The sequence below is a fragment of the Kwoniella pini genome, chromosome 4 (genome assembly GCF_000512605.2).
Source record: "Kwoniella pini CBS 10737 chromosome 4, complete sequence".
Classification (NCBI taxonomy): Eukaryota; Fungi; Basidiomycota; class Tremellomycetes; order Tremellales; family Cryptococcaceae; genus Kwoniella; species Kwoniella pini.
Window position 1 is genome coordinate 729,945 of NC_091719.1, and position 19,794 is coordinate 749,738.

The following is a 19,794-nucleotide window of genomic DNA, read 5'->3' on the forward strand; positions in this document are numbered from 1 at the left end:
CACAAAAAATTTGGAGTGTTGGTTATAGACCAAGTTTCAAGATATAATCTCTTGAAGCTGACAGGAATCGAACCTGCGACCAATAGATAATCCAAACTTATTTCCGAAGAAACGCGAATTGGAATCTACTATTCTACCAATTGAACTACAGCTCCTTTGTTGGAGTGCGGGACTTTCAATACCATTATAACATGATCATCGATATCGTGCTTGAGGTCTCTACAAACATGATGGATAGAGATGTATACTTTACTAGACAAAAACATCATGGACCATTACTCAACATACACTGCTGTGCAGCGTAATTTGGTCCTCGATCGTAACATATGATATACATGTAACTAACGAATTGGAATGACTTGCAATATACAATTTACATAAATTCATAAAATCTCTCCCTCCCATACACCCCTACATGACCATATGCAAAGATATCAGCGATGGTTTGATTATAATTGAACAAATAAGGAAGGCTTACCTAAGACCATTAAATCCAATCAATCGTCCATTTTCAGATTTTACTTTTCTTATCATATCAATCGTAACTTCTCCTTCTTGAATTATACCTTTAGCCACTAGATAACGCCTCATTACACCATTTAGAAATGGTTGGTTTTTATTCAATTTAGGAGTTATCCATTCATCTGAATTTGAACATTTTATAGCAATATTAGAAGTTGTAGTTTCTAATATATTTATACCATCATGTAGAATAACTTCTGGGTGGATATTGGAAGGCACAATTGCTTTTTAATGATAATTGTGCAAATCATTTCATCAGTTTCTCGAAGATTGTTATCATTATCTTTCTTTTGAAAGCTCACTTTGTCCTCTTGCATATGCTTCATCGTACATTTCTCGATTAGTTGTTTTGTGTAATCTCAAATCAATTTGATCCGAACTTTCTAAGCTTATATCAGTAATTTCTTGATCGAAAACGACAGGTCGCCGTATTGCTGATCGTGAAGCGGAAGGTAAGAAAGCGAAAGGACCTATGAACAAAATCCGATATTAGCTATCTCACTTGATCTGGGATTCCCGAGCAAGGTCATTGTACAGTACAAAGAGGCAGAAAGGAGGAACTAATTAATGAGGTGGAATAAATACAGAACCGGTTGACCTACCCGCATCCTTCGGTGCATCTGGACACTGTACATCCACTTTTCCGCCAGGATGAATCACAATCCTTACCTAAGAGCTCATCATCAGCCTGACCAGTCTGTCTTTGGAAGGTCATACGCGTACTCGATAATCCCCTGCTCCAGCTCTCTCTTTCACTTCCAAAGCCTTTTGGAGACTCTGCCATATAACATCTTCTCCTGGCCATACACCCCATCGCTCTTGACCGTCCCTTTGCGTGAAATACTCGAATGCCTCTTTGAGTCTTTCAAAATGTAAGTCCATTAGAGGTAGCGAGTCCTGCCGTATAGGTAAAGTCGGAATATTTCTAGGTGAGGTGTATCGCAATGTAGTAAAGATCGATTCAGGTGCTTTGACCAGTGACTGGTATTAGATCATAATAATCAATGCATATTCTATATACTTACAACATTTTGAATTGATGCAAAAAAGAGGAGAATAACTCATACAGATTCAGCTTCCAGTGTTGATTCATCTCCACCGGCTCTCCTTTCCTTTAAATCCCAATTCAGACTATATCCTGTGCCTTCCTAGAGCGGTTTATTCGTGGTCAGCTAAAAGAACGATCTTTCGTCTCGATACATCTCGATTTTAGAAGCTCACGGCAAGATCCCATTCGTCCAGCGCTTTCAGGGCTGCTTTTCCCCAATCCCCCGCTTGGCTTTCATCCGCGTTCGCACTTTCTCCCCCTTCGAGATTGACAAGTTTAAGTAATGATAAGTTTGATTGGGCGATGAATCCTGCTTCGACAGATGATAGGAATTGATTATATAAGTGGGTGTAGAAATTGCCGACTAAAAGATGTTTATTGTACGATGAGCTCAATCCGGGCAGACACTGGTGGAGAGGAGCTCACTGTTCAATATCAAGATTGGTAAACGGTGAATGCCAAGTTGATTCCATGTTATCATCTCCAAAGCTTCCTCAAATGTACCGTATCCTCCTGGAAGTACTATAAATCCGCCTTGAGACAGTCTAGCCATTTTTAGCTTTCTCTACCAGACGAGTAATTCAATAAGCTTTTCTTCTTCACGTAAAACCATTACGGGTCAAGCAAAAGCTTACCTCGTGCATACTTCCCACTACATCCGTGGTCAACGTCCCGCCGAATCCATCACCTAGTACATCTTCACCCTGTCCTTCTTTGCTCTGCGAACCGGAAGAGGTTCCAGGGGCGGGAGTATGCTCGGAAGCTCGTTCGGTCAATGCTTGAGGGACTATGCCATGAACGTAGCCTCCTGCTTGAAGGCACGCTTGTGAGACGACACCTGTTTGACCTCTTGAGTATCAGCTGATCGTTGTCTCTGCTGAGTGTGCCAGATAGCTGAGCTCACCCATTATCCCTCGTCTACCACCCCCGTATACTAAAGGAATATTCGCTTTGGCCAATGCTTGTCCAACTGCAGCTGAAGCATTGGTATATAGAGGTTGATTACCAGGTGATGAACCGCAGCTAGAACCTTGTCAGCAAATGGATCAGGTTTTGAAGTCACAGCTGATACTGACAAGACACAGACAGGCTTCTTCAGATCCGCTTGAGCAGGAAAAGGTGATGGCACAGACATTGCTGAGATTGTGTAAATCAAAAATACGCGAATAAGAGAGTGTCCAGTCGAAATCCCGAAACCCAAGAAGAGGAAAGAGACTAAGAGAGACGATATCAGTGTAAACTTATAACATGGAAATGTTCCTAACACTATATGAGGGAAATAGATGGTATGAGTACTGAGGGTAGACGTTGGTACGATTTATGAAGATCGACGGCTAATATCGATTCAACTAATTAATGGACCGGAATCTTCGGAACGTATGGAGACCCCACGCGTCTTGACCATTGCCAAGCAGATGCCACTATGCGGAATTTTATGCTGTATAGAGGACTGGAAGACGGATAACGCCGCTCCACGAGGTTTAGTCGTATCTGATGACGCTGCCATATTCTCATTCTCATTATATCCTCATTTCGACTTCAACGGCGTGTTGATGAGCGATGGCAACCAATTAAACGATATTCTATAATACTTTAGCGTCAAAACACTCTACCTGCATCATCTACATACCCCTTCAGCCCCTACTATAGCCGGAGCTGTTCAAGAAGTGATCTCATAAGCCTCAAATTACTGTGTCATACGTCTCTCTCGCAACACAATAAGCCAAGATGTTCATCCTTGTAAGTCTACTCGAAGCTTTTTGTGCAGAGACATCAAGTCAGGGAGGGGTGGTCTTGGAGGATCGTGGAAGAAGTCCTGACCCTCATAGCAACGCTGAGTTAGACCCCTGGAGATGAGACACTTGGAAATATCATTCGACGGCTGCAAGCTGATTTGATACTCGATTGCAGAACTGGTTTTGGGATGTACTGTCTCAATTAGGTGAGCTCTTTTACTCTCGGACAAGATGGAAGGTCAAGCTGACTAGAATACCTAATAGGTCTCATGAACAAGAGTATGTCTGACTCATCTCCTCTCACGAATTTTAAGCTGGTGGCTCCGTTCGTTAGCTAGACGGTGACTTAGCTAATACTTCATTGGATATTTAGGCGCAAAGCTCTTGTTCCTTGGTTTAGATAATGCAGGAAAAACGGTGAGCTTAAGAATACGGTAGTCGGTATGAGAAGAAGCTCATTTCCCCAATCTGCAGACACTTCTTCATATGTTGAAGAATGATCGACTTGCCACCCTTCAACCTACTTTACATCCAAGTACGTCGAATTAGCTTGCTGTTTCATGATCGCACAGTGTGACGACAAGCTGATTCACTTTTGGGGAACGTTTTACAGCTTCTGAAGAACTTGCTATTGGAAATGTGAAATTCACAACATACGATTTGGGAGGACACATGCAAGCTCGTCGATTATGGAGAGATTATTTCCCTGAAGTAGACGGAATTGTATTCTTAGTGGACAGTGCAGATACCGAACGATTTGCCGAAAGTAAGGCTGAATTAGATTCATTGTGTAAGTCTGACTTCTTTGCCTTTGACTATCATACATTCGTCTGATGTGACAATTGTGTTCAGTGTCTATCGAGTCACTTGCTCAAGTACCTTTCCTCATTCTCGGTAACAAGATTGATTCTTACGGTGCTGTCTCTGAAGAAGAATTGAGAATGCAACTTGGTCTCTATCAAACCACCGGAAAGGTCAGTACACGATCAGCTCTGGCAAGCATTCCGTATGCCCGTATAGCTGACATATCCAATTCATGAATAGGGAAAAGTACCCCTCAGAGACATCCGACCAATCGAAGTCTTCATGTGTTCGGTGGTTATGCGACAAGGTTACGGCGAAGGTTTCAGATGGTTGAGTCAATATGTACGTAAAAGTCAATGTCACGGTGTGGTTATCATGCTGACTACTCTGCAAAACAGATCTAAGCTAGATAGATGGATGACTCATCAGAAATCGGGGGGTGAGGGTGAGAGCTAAGGTTGTAAGCGAAAGGGAGACGGGACGAACTCCCTATCGAATTGGATAGTAGACGCAATGGATGGTGCACAAGAGGTAGCCAGCGTGTGGTAGAGCATATTTAATTTCTCCCCTTCTTTTCTCTTTATGACTTTTCTACGATGCAGATAATACATGTTTCTCTTTAGCTAATGCGCACGCTTTTCAAGCTTGACAAATCATACAATACTGCACATTACACTTAAGGATAGAAAAAAAATCGTTCATCATTGATCTCCTGTAATCTACTCCTGACTCCCTATTCCAGATCTCTATTCTGCCCAGTTTCTGCCGAAAAAAATTCCCATTCCAGCACAGCCTGTGCCGCGTTTCTCATTTCGGGGGGCGGCTCTAACATATTCAATATCTGTTCTATCCTTTCTTCCAGCGTCATGTCTTGTTCTGCAGGAAAAGGGCAAACAAAATGAATTGATACTCTACAACCGCTCACATAAGGTAAATTCGCTGCAGAGACATTGCGAAGGATTAAGTGAGCATTTTTGTGATAAAGGGTAAGATGAATCAGAGCAATCGGAATGAAGTGTTTGGGGAATGAATTCCACCTATAATTAAAATTTCTATTGAGTCCATCTTGATTTGTCATCTCAAGCTCTTTAAGGAACCTGAGCTTAATATATTGATATATTTGTCGGTACTTTCTTTCAATTCATTAGTAAAAGATGAATAATTGATCATGATTTCGTTTGACTCTAAATTCGAGGGTAACAATAAAGCTTCTACAAAAGAATGTCTTTTGAATTGTTTTGCTTCATTTGGATGATTGTGATCAAATCAATTTGATCATTCTCATATGAAATTTGATCCAATCAATAATTTATTTATATTAGGTAAAATTTTGAGTTGTTCTTCCTTTTTCTTCACTTTGATCTGATATAGGATAAGAATTTTGAAGATCTTTTGAAATCTTTATAAAAGGTAATTAATCAATGATTAGATGTTTCGTTTAAAGAAGATTAGTGAGTTTTCGAGAATTCGTCTTCGCATTTGGTATCAGTGGGTTCTTACTACCTGGCAACAAGGTACAAAAGGGTAAATCAGTCGTCCATGATGTTTTAGAAAACAACTATTTTTGGGATACTTACATTTTTCTTTTGTTGGTTGTTGAATCGTCACGAGATTGTCATACGGTAGAGACTTATATTGTTCCGACTCATCTACCGCAGATTCAGTCTCAGAGAGATTGGAACTCTTCACATCGTGATAATCTTCTTCTATTGCATGTGGTAATATTCCCCAAAATATTGATCCTTCATAAATTTGAGTGATAGTCAACTTCGGATAGAAGATTGAAGCAAGTATATCATATATCTCCGTAGTTGTTCTGGTTAAAGCAAATAAGGTTGTGACATCATCTTGAGCTTGAAGGATCTTTGCGATATGAAAGATAATTTCAGGTAAGAAGGGGTCCCTGCTCATTGTATACTTCAAAATCCTACTACAAAAATTGATAAGATGATGAGACATACCCAATCACCAATCCTCAAATACCTTAGTTTTCTCTCGCACGTAGAATGGCATTCAGAGTAAGGACAGCGGCATGAAAGGATCGTTCAGTTTCATGCTCATCAAGGAGTGGATTATCCTGCGACTCAACGACGGTTGTCGTAAACTACAAGCTATGCAACATGTAATTCTAGACCAGTTGCCTGCAAGCTATCATGAAGGCAGGTCTCGTGGAATACTGAGCTATTGAGGAATGCAGGATTACAGATGTGCCACTTGCCACTGAAGCAGGAAGTAGGAAGCAATAAAATACGAAGTGATTTCGCGTTATGTCATCTTGCATTTGAGCCTTATTTTCATTCCTTCCGATCATATAGTTTTCATACTTCTTCTCTACAGACTGATCCAATTACTTCAATGGTTATATCTGCATAATTGAGAAATCAGATACCATCAGTATCACAACGATTGATACAAGCAGGAAATTAGAATAAACGAGTTGCGATAAAATAACCACTTCAGATTGATAGGTGAGAAAATGGAAGTTGATGGCGATAGGATAACGGATGATGAAAGGATGGATGAAGATTTAGAACATCAAAATGAAGTCACAGGACTCGAGGAGGATTATCCAGTAGGAGAAGGAGAAGGTGTAATGGAGGATTCAGATGGAGATGAAATGATGGCTGATGAAATTCAAGATGATGAAGAATATGAAGTTGCAATGGATGAAGAGAATATTGAACCTATAATAAAACCTGATACTGGCGGCGAAGATAACCAAGTTGAAATTGAACCTGCGCCAATAATTGAGAATCCCTCTATACCATTCAATACTGGTTCTATATCTACTTCAGCATCAGATTCTTCTACACCTAAACCACTCGTATCACCTTTCCCTGAGATGGCTTCAAATAGTACAAATACAGTCTTACCAAAACCATTAGAAAGCCCAGGTGCACCTGAAACTGATATGACGCCAGTAGAAGAACAGGATGAACAACCTTTCATTGATGACATCGATAATGGAAATGACGAATACAGTGAAAAGAGGGTGGAGAACGGTGATCCTTTCGAATCAACGGAATTGTCGTCATCGATAGAGGCCAGAGTACCTTCACCTGAACCTCAAAAGGTCGCAACTTCCGAGGAGGCGTTAGATGTTCTATCATCTCACCCTCAAGCGACCAGCAATATGATTGAAGCTAAAGCGGTACCTACAGTCCCCGGACCTCAGTCATCCACATTACAAGTAGGTGAATCGTCTAAACGAGCCAAATCTAGAGAACCCACACCTGATTTAAACGGAGGGCCGGATGACGGCCAAGAAGAAATTCTTGATGAAGATGAAGATGCAGAAGGTGAAGAGGAGGAGGACTACGAAATTGATGCTAATTCTTTACCACCGATAATAATTCACTTACCGAACGATCAAGCCAGATATCTATTCGAAGCATACGAAAATGATCCTGATGCTCTTCCTATATGGATGAAAGATCGTCAAGCTGAGTTAGCTGAAGCTAGTCTGTCTGATATCCTCAACGCAATCAAGTTAGAATGTAATAAAGAGGGTTTGAGTAAAAATGGTGCTTTGATCATTTGCGAGAAACAAATGGATTTAAAGATGAACGAGGTGAGCAAGGCGCTTTCCCATCATATCTTCTTTACAAACGTTAAATGCTGATATTCTATTTTCAGGATGATGTTAATTTACAGTCTATCACCTTTCTTGAGCTGATCTTACTTCATCACGGTTGCGGATTACCTGAACCTGTACAACTATACCTATCATGGGAAGAACCCAGGTTCATAACTCGTTTCAATGCTATCCAAGCTGAATTAGACGCCGTTAGAGAGAGAAGCGAAAGCGCGGACTTGAAGCACGATGATGCGCAACAACGAGAGGCGGAGATTATAGAGAAGAATGCAGACGAAGTACAAGAGAAGCGACCAGAACAACCGGATCAAATAGCGAAAGACGTACGGGAGGATAAGCAAGAAGGAGAGCAAGATGGAGAGTATGAAGAATACGAAGATGATGAGTATGTTGAAGAAGAGGAGGCTAAATCGCAACACGGTGCGTATAGTAATGTTGGGGAGAGAGAATATCGAGACAAGGCAGGAAGGCGAGTCTCACGTGACGGTGAGTGAATTGGCGTCTATGTCGCAGAGGCTTCACTGAATCTCTTTCATCAGCCGAAGCACAATATGCTGAATCGGTGGACTACGAAGTAAATACGAGAGACCTCGAAAGAGCACATCCCAATTGGGCTGCCGTGAGGCAAAAACGTGAGTCCAGCATATTCCTAACGTTACACTGCATGAGTGTAAAGCTGATTTTCAAAATTTTTAGCTACTGATGCATTGCATTTCGAAGGCCCAAGTGGCGCGCGATACCTGAATTATGCTGGTGAAGGACGTCATCAACCTGAGTCGGACGAACAAGGGGTTGAAGTAAAGGAGTTAGATGACCAAGGTGAGCTTGATGGAGCAAAGATCACACAATCTATGCTGATGCTACTCCTTTGAAGTACAAGAAGAGGAAGAGGAATACGACGTAGAAGAAAGGGAAGACGAGGAAGAGCTGCAACAGCGCGGACGTTGGAACGATGACGGTGGTAAGTCCAATCGAGTCGACGGGAAGTCTCATATCACTGACTATAAATATAGGCGATACAGTTGAAGGGTCTCTCGCGGAAAGTAAAGACACTGACACGCAAGATCAAGACCGTGCAAACATGAATGACGCCACTGTGCCAGAACCATTGAGAGTCCCACTTGACGAATTAGCTAAATTAGAACAAAATCGAGCCAATGAAATTTCTTCTGAACTACAGAAACCGCGCCATGCAGGGCTAGGCGAAAAGAGGGCCGCAGACTCCACAGTTGACAGCTCCGCTTTACCTACTCCATATGATAGTGTTCCCCCAAGCCAAGCTGAAGCCATCACTAGAGATACTATACCTGGATTGACAGAAACCGCTGCCGATGTCCCATACGATGAGATTGCCCTGAAGCGCGAGAGGGAAGCTTCAAGCGCTATCCCTACTCCAGCGATGTCGAGTCTCACCCCTTCTGAACAGGAAGGTGCATTACAGGTAGCTGAAAGAGTGGGAGAGGAGCGCATTAATGCTATACCGGAAGACGGCGAAGAGTTCGAGGACTTTGTTGATCGAGTCAATGAAGACAAGGAAGCGGGCGAGCTGGAAATACCGGGTGGAGGTAACGCAATGCCCATCACTCCTGCTATCTCATCTTTGGACGATGGGTATGTAAATGAAGGTGAGTTGATTCATTAAGCGGATGATGAAACTTATGAGCTAAATCATATCTCTTTATAGCATCTTACGACGACGACGACGACGACGACGACGACGACGATTCGATACTGCACGACACCCAATTAGGCAAAGGAAGAGATACGGTCCCTGTCACTCCTCTGGACTATGAAGCAGTCAAAGCAGACGAGGGGGATTATTTCGATGACACACTTGGAAGCGAGGACGATGTGACTTTGCCGGATGAAGATGATCCAACATATGACCCTGGATTAGAATCAACTGAATATACTGTTGATCCGACCAAGACCACCGAGACTCAACAAGATACCACCAGTATTAGTGGAATGCCAAGTCCGCATTCTGCGAAACATTTCATGGATAATGATGAGGAGAATAGTGATTTTGATACGGATAGTAGTAAGAGGCCTAGAACTGATACCGTGAGTTTGCTGCTGCCTGGATGAATCTGCATATCGAACTTGGTAGCTGACGATGAGTTATCACTTAGACTGATTGAGGTAGTTGTAGGCTACAAAAGTAGCGAGACGAACCGACTTCTCGTGTAACCTCTAAGCCCAGACATCCGCCTCGCGTGATTCAACCTCATCACATTCCCCCTTTCTATCATCAACGACATTCATGTGTATGATCATCTTCGACAACTACTCATCTGGCTGAAATGGCTATTGCTTCTTACACGTCGATAAACACCGCCTCTTGTTACCCCTCTCTTATCATTGTCAATAATTCACTAGCATAATATCTATTTTTATACTTTACAATTGCCAATAAAATACTTTTTACGAATATCCAGCACATGACTATAACGACAAGCTCGTGGAAATACCTTAATAGTGGTAGCGATAACAATCTGCTTTGACACCATCATATATGTATATGGCTGCGAATTGATGGCCTAGGTGAGTGGAACAGTAGGTCCTTCTCTTTTTGTGTTGAATCTTCACATGAGGTCAAACTTGTTCCGATCTATCTAATAATCATTAATTGACCGACTCGTATATATACATTGGAGTGATGTTGAATAGGTGCACCCATCATGCGGTATTCGCATGCATGTAAATGATTTGTGTATTAAGAGGTTTGGAGCCCCATGAGTTCTTCTGATCGTTCCTATGTTATATCGCATTTTGACGATTCATAATCGTCCAGAGATCTTACATATTTCTTAGCGCAAAATTGTGTTGGACAGGTACCCTTACCTTGAAGGCATGATGAGTCATAACTTTCGAGATTTAACATGAAAATACTTATCGAGCTTTTCTATCAAAAGCTCGATAAAGCTCCAAAAGTGACGCTCCACCTTTGCATGGGGAAGAAGGAACTAGCGAGGTCTTGCGTCACTCCACGTGATATAAACTACAATTTAGCTTGTAAATGTTGTGGATAAACTGTTCAATCATCAAAAGGTAGATGACCGGCGGGAAATCAAGCGGGGGAATAATCATCAAAGTTGATTTTCAGGGTTTTTTAAGATAGGAGGGTCTTGTATTAGAAGAGAAGAAGCTTTCTTCTTTCCCCCACGATAAATATTAAATTATAAAACTTGGGAGTATGACGCGCCTTTTCCGATAGATAATCTTTTTTGGCGAAGACTTTTGCTCCACGTAAGGATCTGTATTGATTATGAATATGTGAAAGGTTTTTTTCTTATTTTGAGATAAACAAGAATTGTATCTATTCTTTCTGTAAAACTCTTGTAGATATCAAATAAGAAAACATCAAACAAAGTAGAATCGACGTTTTCTGAAATCAATACTACGACTAACGAACGAAAACAGAAATAGCTTTTAAAGTGAGTTCTCTTGAATTCTGATAAACTGTATGATCCGAATGTTCGATAAGGGGTGGGGAAAGGGTAATTGAAGGATTTGATGGTGATCTATGATCGTGCTCCGATGCATCAATCAAATTGGGGAGTAGCTTAGATGAATTTGATGGTGGATCGCAAAGCCTTTTGAGTCCAGACACGTTCCTTCCTCTCAGCCTTTTCAGTCAATGACAATTCATTCCTTCATCGCGAGTCCTACATACTGATTCAGCAAATTTGTACTGACTGTTGCTTTGTCTGGTTCAGCACGAAGAACGAAGTAGCGACTATCAACAGATAGATAGGTGAGCTTTCAGCATTTGTCAACTCCAGGACTCGCTTACAAGGTGCTGGACGACAATTTGACTGACAGTCTGTGAATTCGCGTCAGATATCCTTAAACATGTCGTTCAGAGCGCCTTTACTCCGAGCATCTCTCCCTCGATCCTCCATCCTCTCCAAACCCCTTTCAACCACTTCCAGACCCATAATTTCATCTCTCAAACCTCTACCTACCTATACCAAACTCAACAATGTCAGATACCTCAACACATCTCAAATCGCTAAACTCGAAGCTTCCAAAGCGGTAGGAGATGGTGGTATGGAAGAAGCTCCTCATAGCGGTATAAACGTTCATAAACCAACTAGTATGGACTCGTGAGTGAACACTTTCTTTTCGAACCAGACACATGTCCCTTTACTGCGTCATGTCTCATTGTGCTGAGAGAAATATGCTCATGAATGTATTTCCTTTTCCTATACTTCCTTATTCAACAATCAATCGTCATTGCTGTAATATGACGTCCATTCTCACTTTTCTCCTTCTTACCAACCAAATCACCTGACTTAAATCTTAATAATTTCGCTACATCTTGAACCCTCCTTTGGACGTCAAACAAACTCTCCGTTGGGCGCTCGGTTCACTTCTTCCCCCATTTCAATTATTTTAATCACCATCTGTGGTAATTATACTCCTCTATGGATTATACTAACGCACTGTCCTCTCATTCATCTCACTCACCTCTCCCATGTGTGTGATGTTCGATGATCTCCCGGCTTGGTCGCTTTGACCGTCAATCGAATAACCCTTATACCGCAACCTCGACCGGCGGTATATATGTTCCTTTTTGGCAATTATGACTCATTTACCTTTCAACTAAACATCACTAAAATCGATCATCCGAAACCATATCATCTTTTGATCCTTTGCTACACGTTTCACACCTCTTAACGACGTCATAATTTCGAATAACAACTCAAATTTTCTGATTATTTCTTCGTTTCGAATCCATCGTCTTCTTCTTGGACCTCTTTAAAAACATCAAAACCCCCACTGTCAACTTTTGATCATTTTCCCATTCCTCGTAAAATATTCGTAAATTCTAAACACCAACGATTGAAATTCGTTTGAATAACTTCTACTGCTGACCCTATATCAACTCTATCAAACGGACCTTCGTTTCAACATCCTTCTGTCTGATCCGGCCGAAACGAATCTCTTCGCTTGAACACCATTCAACCCGAAACTAAAAATAATATATATCGGCTGCAATTACTGGCCCTTTCCCTTTCTTTTGTCGTCTTGACTACTCGTCGACCGCTCCCTTTGGTTTGCGGCTAATATCTACCTCCACGCGGGGCAACTTCTGCTATCAACAACATAATTTACCCCTTCTTCACTCTTGAAATTTATTGATCTCTCATTTCTCCTTGTTCTCGTTATCACATCTTTACAAATACCTTTATCGACCCCTTGAATATCAACCACTCAATTGACACCTTGGGTGAATGTCCGAACAATCCTCTTCCTTTGTAACACGCATACAAAATTAACTTTGAAACACTATTACCTTTGTACCCCGCAACTCTCCTTTATTCGTAATCTCCAACTGATTCGTTGGCCCCTCACTCAATTGCCTTTCCCACTACGACTACAATTGAATTTTACAACAATTGGACCTGGTCGATCATCTTCGCATCATCCGGCGTCGTAACCGATATCCATCGTCTTGACCCCAAAATTGTTATAACCTTTGTTTGGTATCGAATATATATACTCGACCGACATTTTGTCGACTCGATTCCGGTTTTTCCCCTCAACTCACAATATATCTGACTTCAACCAATTGACCAAACCATTCGTCAAACTCATATCCACCAACATGCACCCAAATCTTCGCACTATTGCTTCGCCGGCTCTTCCACCATTAATACGATTTGGTGGTTCCTCATCACGAACTTTCACTACATCTGCCTCTTTCACCCGATCTCTGCTTCCACGTATTCAACAATCGCAATGCAATCGTTGCCTCTCGACATCCACTCCGCTCCTTCCCCGTCATACTCATGCCCGATCGACTGTCGATAACGTCACATCGACAATCTCTTATCAAATACAAAATCGTGCAATCGCTACTACCGCAACGGCCCCGGACGGTGCAATGTTCAGTCATCCACCACCTGAACCGGGAGCCGACTTCAACGTTGTTATGATCGGTGCTGGTGTAAGTGGATCATAGCACAGTTCTGTTCATATACGTGTACCTTACTGACCAAGTTTTTTTAGAACATCATGTTTGGTTCAGACGAAGGTCCTTGGAAGTGAGCCGGTTCCCCACTATCACTTTTGATCATTACGCGCTAATCATCAACGGATTTTCAGCCATTCTTTCCGATTCGAACATAAGCTTGGTCGAAGGCTCAAGGTCACCGCCCTTATCGATCCATCCACAGCTCGAGCGGAAAAGGTTCTTGATGGAAAGAGGCAATCTTTCGTGGAATCTGCTTATAAGGATACCCAAGTTTTCCGAACCATTGAAGACTACCACGCTGCATTGAAGAGCTCGAAGGCAGCTGATCCTCAGTAAGCTATAATTACGGCTCAGGAGGGAAGACGTATGTCGCTGATCAAACACTATAGCGCCATTGTAGTCGGTTGTCCACCAGCATATCGAGGTGGTACTACTAAGGGTACCGATCTCGAGATCAATTTGCTCAAACTTTTCCCTAAGACAGCTTATTTCATTGAAAAGGTAAGTCAGCTGTCCTTAGCGACTGAATATCAAGCTAATGTTATCGCTTGAAGCCCGTTGGTACCGGTACCGTTGAAGCCGCCAAGGATGTGACCGATGCCCTTGTAAAGAACGGTAACATTGTATCAGTCGGTTACATGCTTCGATACCTCCGTTGTGTGCAAAAAATGAAGCAAATCATCCACGAAAATAACCTTACTGTGATGGCTACCAACGCTCGATACGTAAGTGGAGTGATGATGAACTCGGCGTAGATCACTGTCAGCTGATGTTGGGCCGTGACATGTAGTCGTGTGCCTATGAGGCTATTGCTAAGCCCGCATGGTGGAACAAGGCTATCGATATGGGACCTGTTATCGAACAAGGTACTCACTTCTGTGATTTGTCAAGATACTTCGGTGGTGACGTCGATATCGACAGTGTTGTGTGAGTTCTATCGCAATCGGTGGAAGGAGGACCGCAGGGTTACAAGTCTGACTCCGACTGGAACGCTAGCGCCCGATCGGTTGAGTGGTACGAGGAACCAGGAAGATTATCCAAAGTTCCAATTGATGAGAGCAAAATCGATGAAGAACTTCGTATCCCTCGACTCACTTCTGCTATATGGAAATACGCCAACGGTGCTGTCGGTTCCTTCCAACATGCTGTAGCGTTGCAAGGAACTGCCTACGCTTGTGAATTGGAAGTATGGGCCGATGGTGAGCTTCACTAAGATCTTGAACTTAGGAGAGGGGCCGTTTAGCTGATATCTTTTGTGACAGGTTACCACATGAGACTTGTGGACCCATACCAAAGTCCAACTCTTTACGTTCGAAGACCTGGAGGTGAGCTTTGACTAATTCATGATATTTGATATGTAGCTGATAACCCCTTTTCAGATGATCACGAGGAAAGACACTCATTCACCGACGACGATCCATTCTTCTCTGAAGTATCTCACTTCATTGACTGTATTGAAGGTGGACCAGACCCTCATATCCTTTCTTCTTTCGAAGATGCCACCAAGACTTACGAGTGAGTCTCCAATGCTGTCGCTTTTTGTCAGAGGATTCAAGGCTGACGATCATTTCTAGACTCACTTGGGCTATCCGATTGGCTGCTGAGGCCTCTAAATGGCCTCAAGTCAAGGCTTAAATTATGTATAGCATATGGACATTTTCAATACAACGAACTCGCATCATCCAATTTAATAGTCTCATCTAAAATTTAAATAATATAACAAGAATTAGAAGCGTAAAGCCTCTTTGATTGACGTAAAAGTAACATAGCATTTTTCAGTACAGTTGATAAGGGGTAGGTCTGTTTATAGATGACTCTGTAGTAGCATGTATTAGTTACACAATCGATACACTTTTCAATATTGACTAGGCATCTCTACTAATCAGCCTAAACTATGAGCCATTGTCTTTGCACATCCCCGACGCGCTCGCTTGTGATGTAATTGACCCCCTTGAGCCCATCAGAGTCTCCGCACTCACTATGTGGAGGAGCAATCGACATTCAATTGATCAGATCTCTTCGCTTAATCTGCAGGAGTTAAGCTGCCCCAGGGGGTTTCGGATGGGTAGACAAGATGCCGGGGAAATCAAGATTTGCTTGCCGAGACCCGTCGCTTGACCAGCAGGATCATATTCGCTTCAACAGTTTCCAAAAAAGAAGATCCTTCTCAACGCTCAGTAAGGGAACATTGGTGAAAGCCCAAGTTCACGTTTCAGGCATCGATTCCTGAGTAAGTTTCGGCCTTTCCGGAACAACAAATTCGTTCTCAACCATGGCTGTGATTGAACATGTTCGTAATACTTCCGAGCGATTGAATTCGTAGTTTTCCATAATCATCTTGCTGAGTAGTAAGCAGAACAGAAAACCGTACGCCAAATTGTGGGTTCGTTCTGGTCTCGACGCTTGTTTACGAAAATTTCGTAGGAAGAACTATTACCGCAGCATCTTGAGTCCTGGAACTTCGGGGCGTGTAAGAACCGTCGGGATGGTAGAGAGGCTTTGGTGAACTTTTCCCTGAAAATATCGTTATTGGCGGCTATGGGGTCACCGCAGTGTTTCTCGATCAAAAGTCCCTGCTCTCATGATCAACAAGCTGAGGCAGAAGGGAATTGGAAACATGATCTCGGGGCCATATATTATTTATAGCGAGCGCGTTGAAAGGTGTGTCTTGTCGGACAGGAAATAGTGTTGTCTCCGAATAGTCTTTTTAGGTTTCATGTTCCTAGTGCATTCATTTGCTATTTTACTGGAACTGCATGAATTGAAAGGGATTTCTAAATTCGATTAAGTAATATCAGCAAGCAATAATACTTGGCTCATGTCATTTTTTTTGCTGTTCCCAGAGATCTGTTGGGGATCTATTCGACCATGTGTGGAGGTTCCAGGAGGATATGAGCTTAGATCAAGAGTACCAAGTAGACGGGATCAAGCATGCTCACACATCGATTGCGACGCCGTTAAATTCGGAAAACCAATCGAGATAACCGCATTTACCGCATGGTAATTACCTAATAGACGGGGTAAGTGGCTTGCCGTAATAAAGAGGCTAAAACAGCTAAGCGGACTCATTTTGCGGTGTTTGAATTTCCCCTACCTAGAAACACATGCGACATACTATTGAGTAAAAAACGAACAGAAAGTCACATGTTTTTGAGATATTTCATGAAAATAACGAGAAAAATGTACGAATTAAGGATGTTTCTTCAGTTCCGGCTATCAACCATTTCATCACAACCGATGAAATTTTGACTCAGTTTTGGTCAAAATTAATGTTTAAATGTCTAAACGAGGCTAGGCAAGGTCCGTACCGAGCTAAGGATGTTGGGTAAAAGTGCGTAAACCCTTTTTGAATTACGGGTGGTACTCCGAGTCATCCTCACCTGCTGCCGCTTTTGCCCCGGAATAGGTTGCCCCATTTTGAAGGTCGATCGTTTAGATTTTCAGGTGTATGACTTCAATCAGGCACAAATCGAGGTGGTTTTTTTCTCTTTTTTGTATTTTACGGTAAACAAAGAGAAGAAGTGTCTTTATCCGAATCAGGCGAATGATCATACACTCTTACCGCATCGCGTCTCTGAATAATTCCAAGACCAATCACAAAGGACTCCCTTTGAATCACTCTTTGGCCGCCATCAAGCTCAAACTAAAAAAAAATTAATATATAAACAATCGCTACTCAGCTGACTTTTACATCTCCCTTCTGTTTATTTTTCTATCCTTCAAACTAGCTAATTAGCCAATCGACAAACTTTCACAACACAGTGCGTGACTCCTACATTATCAGCATACTTTGCTATCGACATCCCTCAAAATTGATAGTCAGCTAAAGGATCGGCCTTTTTATAGTTACTCTTCTCCCCTATTAGCAGCCAGCCAATCAATCAACATGCCAGGTGGTGCTACTGTTCTGCAGGCGGCCACTAACCCAGAACGGGTAGAGGCCCCCGTGACCGTGAAAGCTTACATGTTGTGTGTCTTCGCTTCATTCGGTGGTATTTTCTTTGGGTGAGTTTGTTTACTAGATCGATCGCTGAAAATAATCGTCGGGCGCGGGGCTAATTAAAAGATTTACATACTACCAGTTATGATTCCGGGTACATGAACGGTGTTTTGGGAATGAACTACTTCATCAACCTCTACACTGGTATCCCCATCCCTGCAGCCGACGCCTCCCAAGCTACTAAAGATGCTTTCACCCTTCCTTCATGGCAAAAATCCCTCATCACTTCCATTCTTTCCGCCGGTACTTTCTTCGGAGCCATCATCGCTGGTGATTTGGCTGATTACTTCGGTCGAAGAATCACCATCATTTCCGGTTGTGGTATCTTCATTGTTGGAGTTATCCTTCAAGCCGCCTCCAAAAGTCTTGGTCTATTAGTAGCTGGTCGAATTATCGCTGGTTTCGGTGTCGGTTTCGTCTCCGCCATCATTATTTTATATATGTCCGAGATCGCCCCAAGAAAGGTTAGAGGTGCCATCGTATCAGGTTACCAATTCTGTATCACCATCGGTTTGCTCTTGGCATCCTGTGTGGTTTACGCTACTCAAAACAGACTCGATACCGGATCTTACAGAATTCCGATCTCCATTCAATTCGCCTGGGCCATAATTCTCGCTATTGGTCTTTTCCTTCTTCCCGAATCACCAAGATGGTACGTTAAACACGGTAAACTCGATCAAGCTACAAAAGCTTTGGCTCGAGTTAGAGGTCAACCACAAGAGTCTCCTTACATCCAAGAGGAAATTGCCGAGATTATCGCCAACCACGAATACGAGACTGAACTTATCCCATCTCAAACTTGGTTCGGTTCATGGGCAGCTTGTTTCAGTGGTTCTATCTCCAATCCTCAATCCAACTTACGAAGAACTCTTCTTGGTATCTCTTTGCAAATGATGCAACAATGGACCGGTGTCAACTTCATCTTCTACTTTGGTACTACTTTCTTCAAGGATCTCGGTACAATCTCCAACCCATTCTTGATCTCTTTAATCACTACCTTGGTCAACGTATGCTCTACTCCCATCTCTTTTTGGTCAATCGAGCGATTCGGTAGAAGACCTCTTTTGATCTACGGTGCTTTGGGAATGTTAATATGTGAATTCATCGTCGGTATCATCGGTGTCGCCAAACCTGGAGATGCATCCGTCGTCAAAGCTCAAATTTCATTCATCTGTATTTACATCTTCTTCTTCGCATCCACCTGGGGACCTGGTGCTTGGGTATGTATCGGTGAAATCTTCCCAATCCCAATCCGATCTCGAGGTGTTGGTCTCTCAACCGCTTCCAACTGGTTCTGGAACTGTATCATTGCCGTAATCACCCCTTACATGGTTGGTACCGACGAGGCCAACCTTGGTTCAAAGGTCTTCTTCATTTGGGGATCAACTTGTGTCATCTGCTTCGTCTATGCCTACTTCCTCGTATGGGGTGAGTTTAATTTCGATTTTCTTGCTTTCTCCTTCTCGATTACCTCCCCAAGCCTCTTGAGGGCTCTCACAACCCTCACAGAACCCTGGGAACGTCGCTAACGTCTAAAATTTCTACCCAGAAACCAAAGGATTAACTTTGGAGCAAGTTGACCGTATGATGGAAGAATGTGGATCTCCTCGACGATCTGCTGGTTGGAAGCCCCATTCCACCTTTGCCGCCGAGATGGGTCTCACTCAAGATGGAAAGTTACCCGTTTCTACCCACGAGAAGATCGGCCACGAACAACATCACGATGTTGCCAACTCCAACGCCATGCAAACTACTGTCTAAGCTCGAGATTGGTTGGATGTGATTGGAAAGTCTTGTAGATGGTCGAAAGAGGGGAGTGGAGGGAGGGGAAAGAAAAAGCCGCCTCTTCGCCACAGTCATTTTTGACCGCCTGTAATATCTTTCAGTTCTTGTCATGTATAATGGCTTCTTCCCACTTATACTCTATCTTCTACATTCCCATAATATAATAAGGTGTATCGAGGTATTTGGTTATATATTTTAATATTCACGGGTTAATATTCACGGGGAGCATGTATTTTCGATTTCATGCTCAAATAATAGTTGGCGTGTTTGACCAAGTTGCCACACACTTACACGGGCGCAGGATCATGCACGTGGTCGAGA

The 19,794-nt window shown here is 42.6% G+C and overlaps 7 protein-coding genes and 1 non-coding gene across 8 annotated transcripts; 5 read left to right on the forward strand and 3 right to left on the reverse strand.

Moving 5' to 3' along the window:
* Window positions 1-52: 52 nt before the first annotated feature.
* Window positions 53-155, reverse strand: I206_103289. Its single transcript has one exon. It is a non-coding gene; the product is annotated as a tRNA-Trp (tRNA).
* A 228-nt stretch (window positions 156-383) lies between these two features.
* On the reverse strand, window positions 384-2,705 carry I206_103290 (uncharacterized protein; the record flags this gene model as incomplete). Its single annotated transcript, XM_019153473.1, has 11 exons — window positions 384-411; window positions 479-746; window positions 825-992; window positions 1,125-1,191; window positions 1,246-1,503; window positions 1,590-1,670; window positions 1,744-1,934; window positions 1,997-2,135; window positions 2,206-2,408; window positions 2,475-2,593; window positions 2,647-2,705. 11 exons carry the CDS (start codon window positions 2,703-2,705, stop codon window positions 384-386), a joined length of 1,581 nt encoding a protein of 526 aa, XP_019013634.1.
* A 593-nt stretch (window positions 2,706-3,298) lies between these two features.
* On the forward strand, window positions 3,299-4,566 carry I206_103291 (small COPII coat GTPase; the record flags this gene model as incomplete). Its single annotated transcript, XM_019153472.1, has 8 exons — window positions 3,299-3,310; window positions 3,482-3,512; window positions 3,571-3,585; window positions 3,680-3,723; window positions 3,781-3,841; window positions 3,920-4,096; window positions 4,159-4,280; window positions 4,351-4,566. The coding sequence occupies 8 exons, from the start codon at window positions 3,299-3,301 to the stop codon at window positions 4,564-4,566; spliced, it is 678 nt and encodes a 225-aa protein (XP_019013633.1).
* Window positions 4,567-5,548: 982 nt separating this feature from the next.
* Window positions 5,549-6,021, reverse strand: I206_103292 (uncharacterized protein; the record flags this gene model as incomplete). The annotated part of the gene is made up of 2 exons (XM_019153471.1): window positions 5,549-5,613; window positions 5,688-6,021. The coding sequence occupies 2 exons, from the start codon at window positions 6,019-6,021 to the stop codon at window positions 5,549-5,551; spliced, it is 399 nt and encodes a 132-aa protein (XP_019013632.1).
* A 565-nt stretch (window positions 6,022-6,586) lies between these two features.
* I206_103293 (uncharacterized protein) lies at window positions 6,587-9,846 on the forward strand (the record flags this gene model as incomplete). The annotated part of the gene is made up of 8 exons (XM_019153470.1): window positions 6,587-7,681; window positions 7,747-8,191; window positions 8,245-8,337; window positions 8,402-8,524; window positions 8,580-8,666; window positions 8,719-9,330; window positions 9,390-9,769; window positions 9,838-9,846. 8 exons carry the CDS (start codon window positions 6,587-6,589, stop codon window positions 9,844-9,846), a joined length of 2,844 nt encoding a protein of 947 aa, XP_019013631.1.
* Window positions 9,847-11,560: 1,714 nt separating this feature from the next.
* Window positions 11,561-11,818, forward strand: I206_103294 (uncharacterized protein; the record flags this gene model as incomplete). Its single annotated transcript, XM_019153469.1, has 1 exon — window positions 11,561-11,818. One exon carries the CDS (start codon window positions 11,561-11,563, stop codon window positions 11,816-11,818), a length of 258 nt encoding a protein of 85 aa, XP_019013630.1.
* A 1,501-nt stretch (window positions 11,819-13,319) lies between these two features.
* I206_103295 (uncharacterized protein) lies at window positions 13,320-15,323 on the forward strand (the record flags this gene model as incomplete). The annotated part of the gene is made up of 10 exons (XM_019153468.1): window positions 13,320-13,661; window positions 13,724-13,758; window positions 13,820-14,020; window positions 14,078-14,189; window positions 14,243-14,413; window positions 14,479-14,615; window positions 14,685-14,887; window positions 14,951-15,013; window positions 15,068-15,203; window positions 15,263-15,323. The coding sequence occupies 10 exons, from the start codon at window positions 13,320-13,322 to the stop codon at window positions 15,321-15,323; spliced, it is 1,461 nt and encodes a 486-aa protein (XP_019013629.1).
* Window positions 15,324-17,574: 2,251 nt separating this feature from the next.
* Window positions 17,575-19,449, forward strand: I206_103296 (uncharacterized protein; the record flags this gene model as incomplete). The annotated part of the gene is made up of 3 exons (XM_019153467.1): window positions 17,575-17,693; window positions 17,771-19,116; window positions 19,238-19,449. The coding sequence occupies 3 exons, from the start codon at window positions 17,575-17,577 to the stop codon at window positions 19,447-19,449; spliced, it is 1,677 nt and encodes a 558-aa protein (XP_019013628.1).
* Window positions 19,450-19,794: the final 345 nt, after the last annotated feature.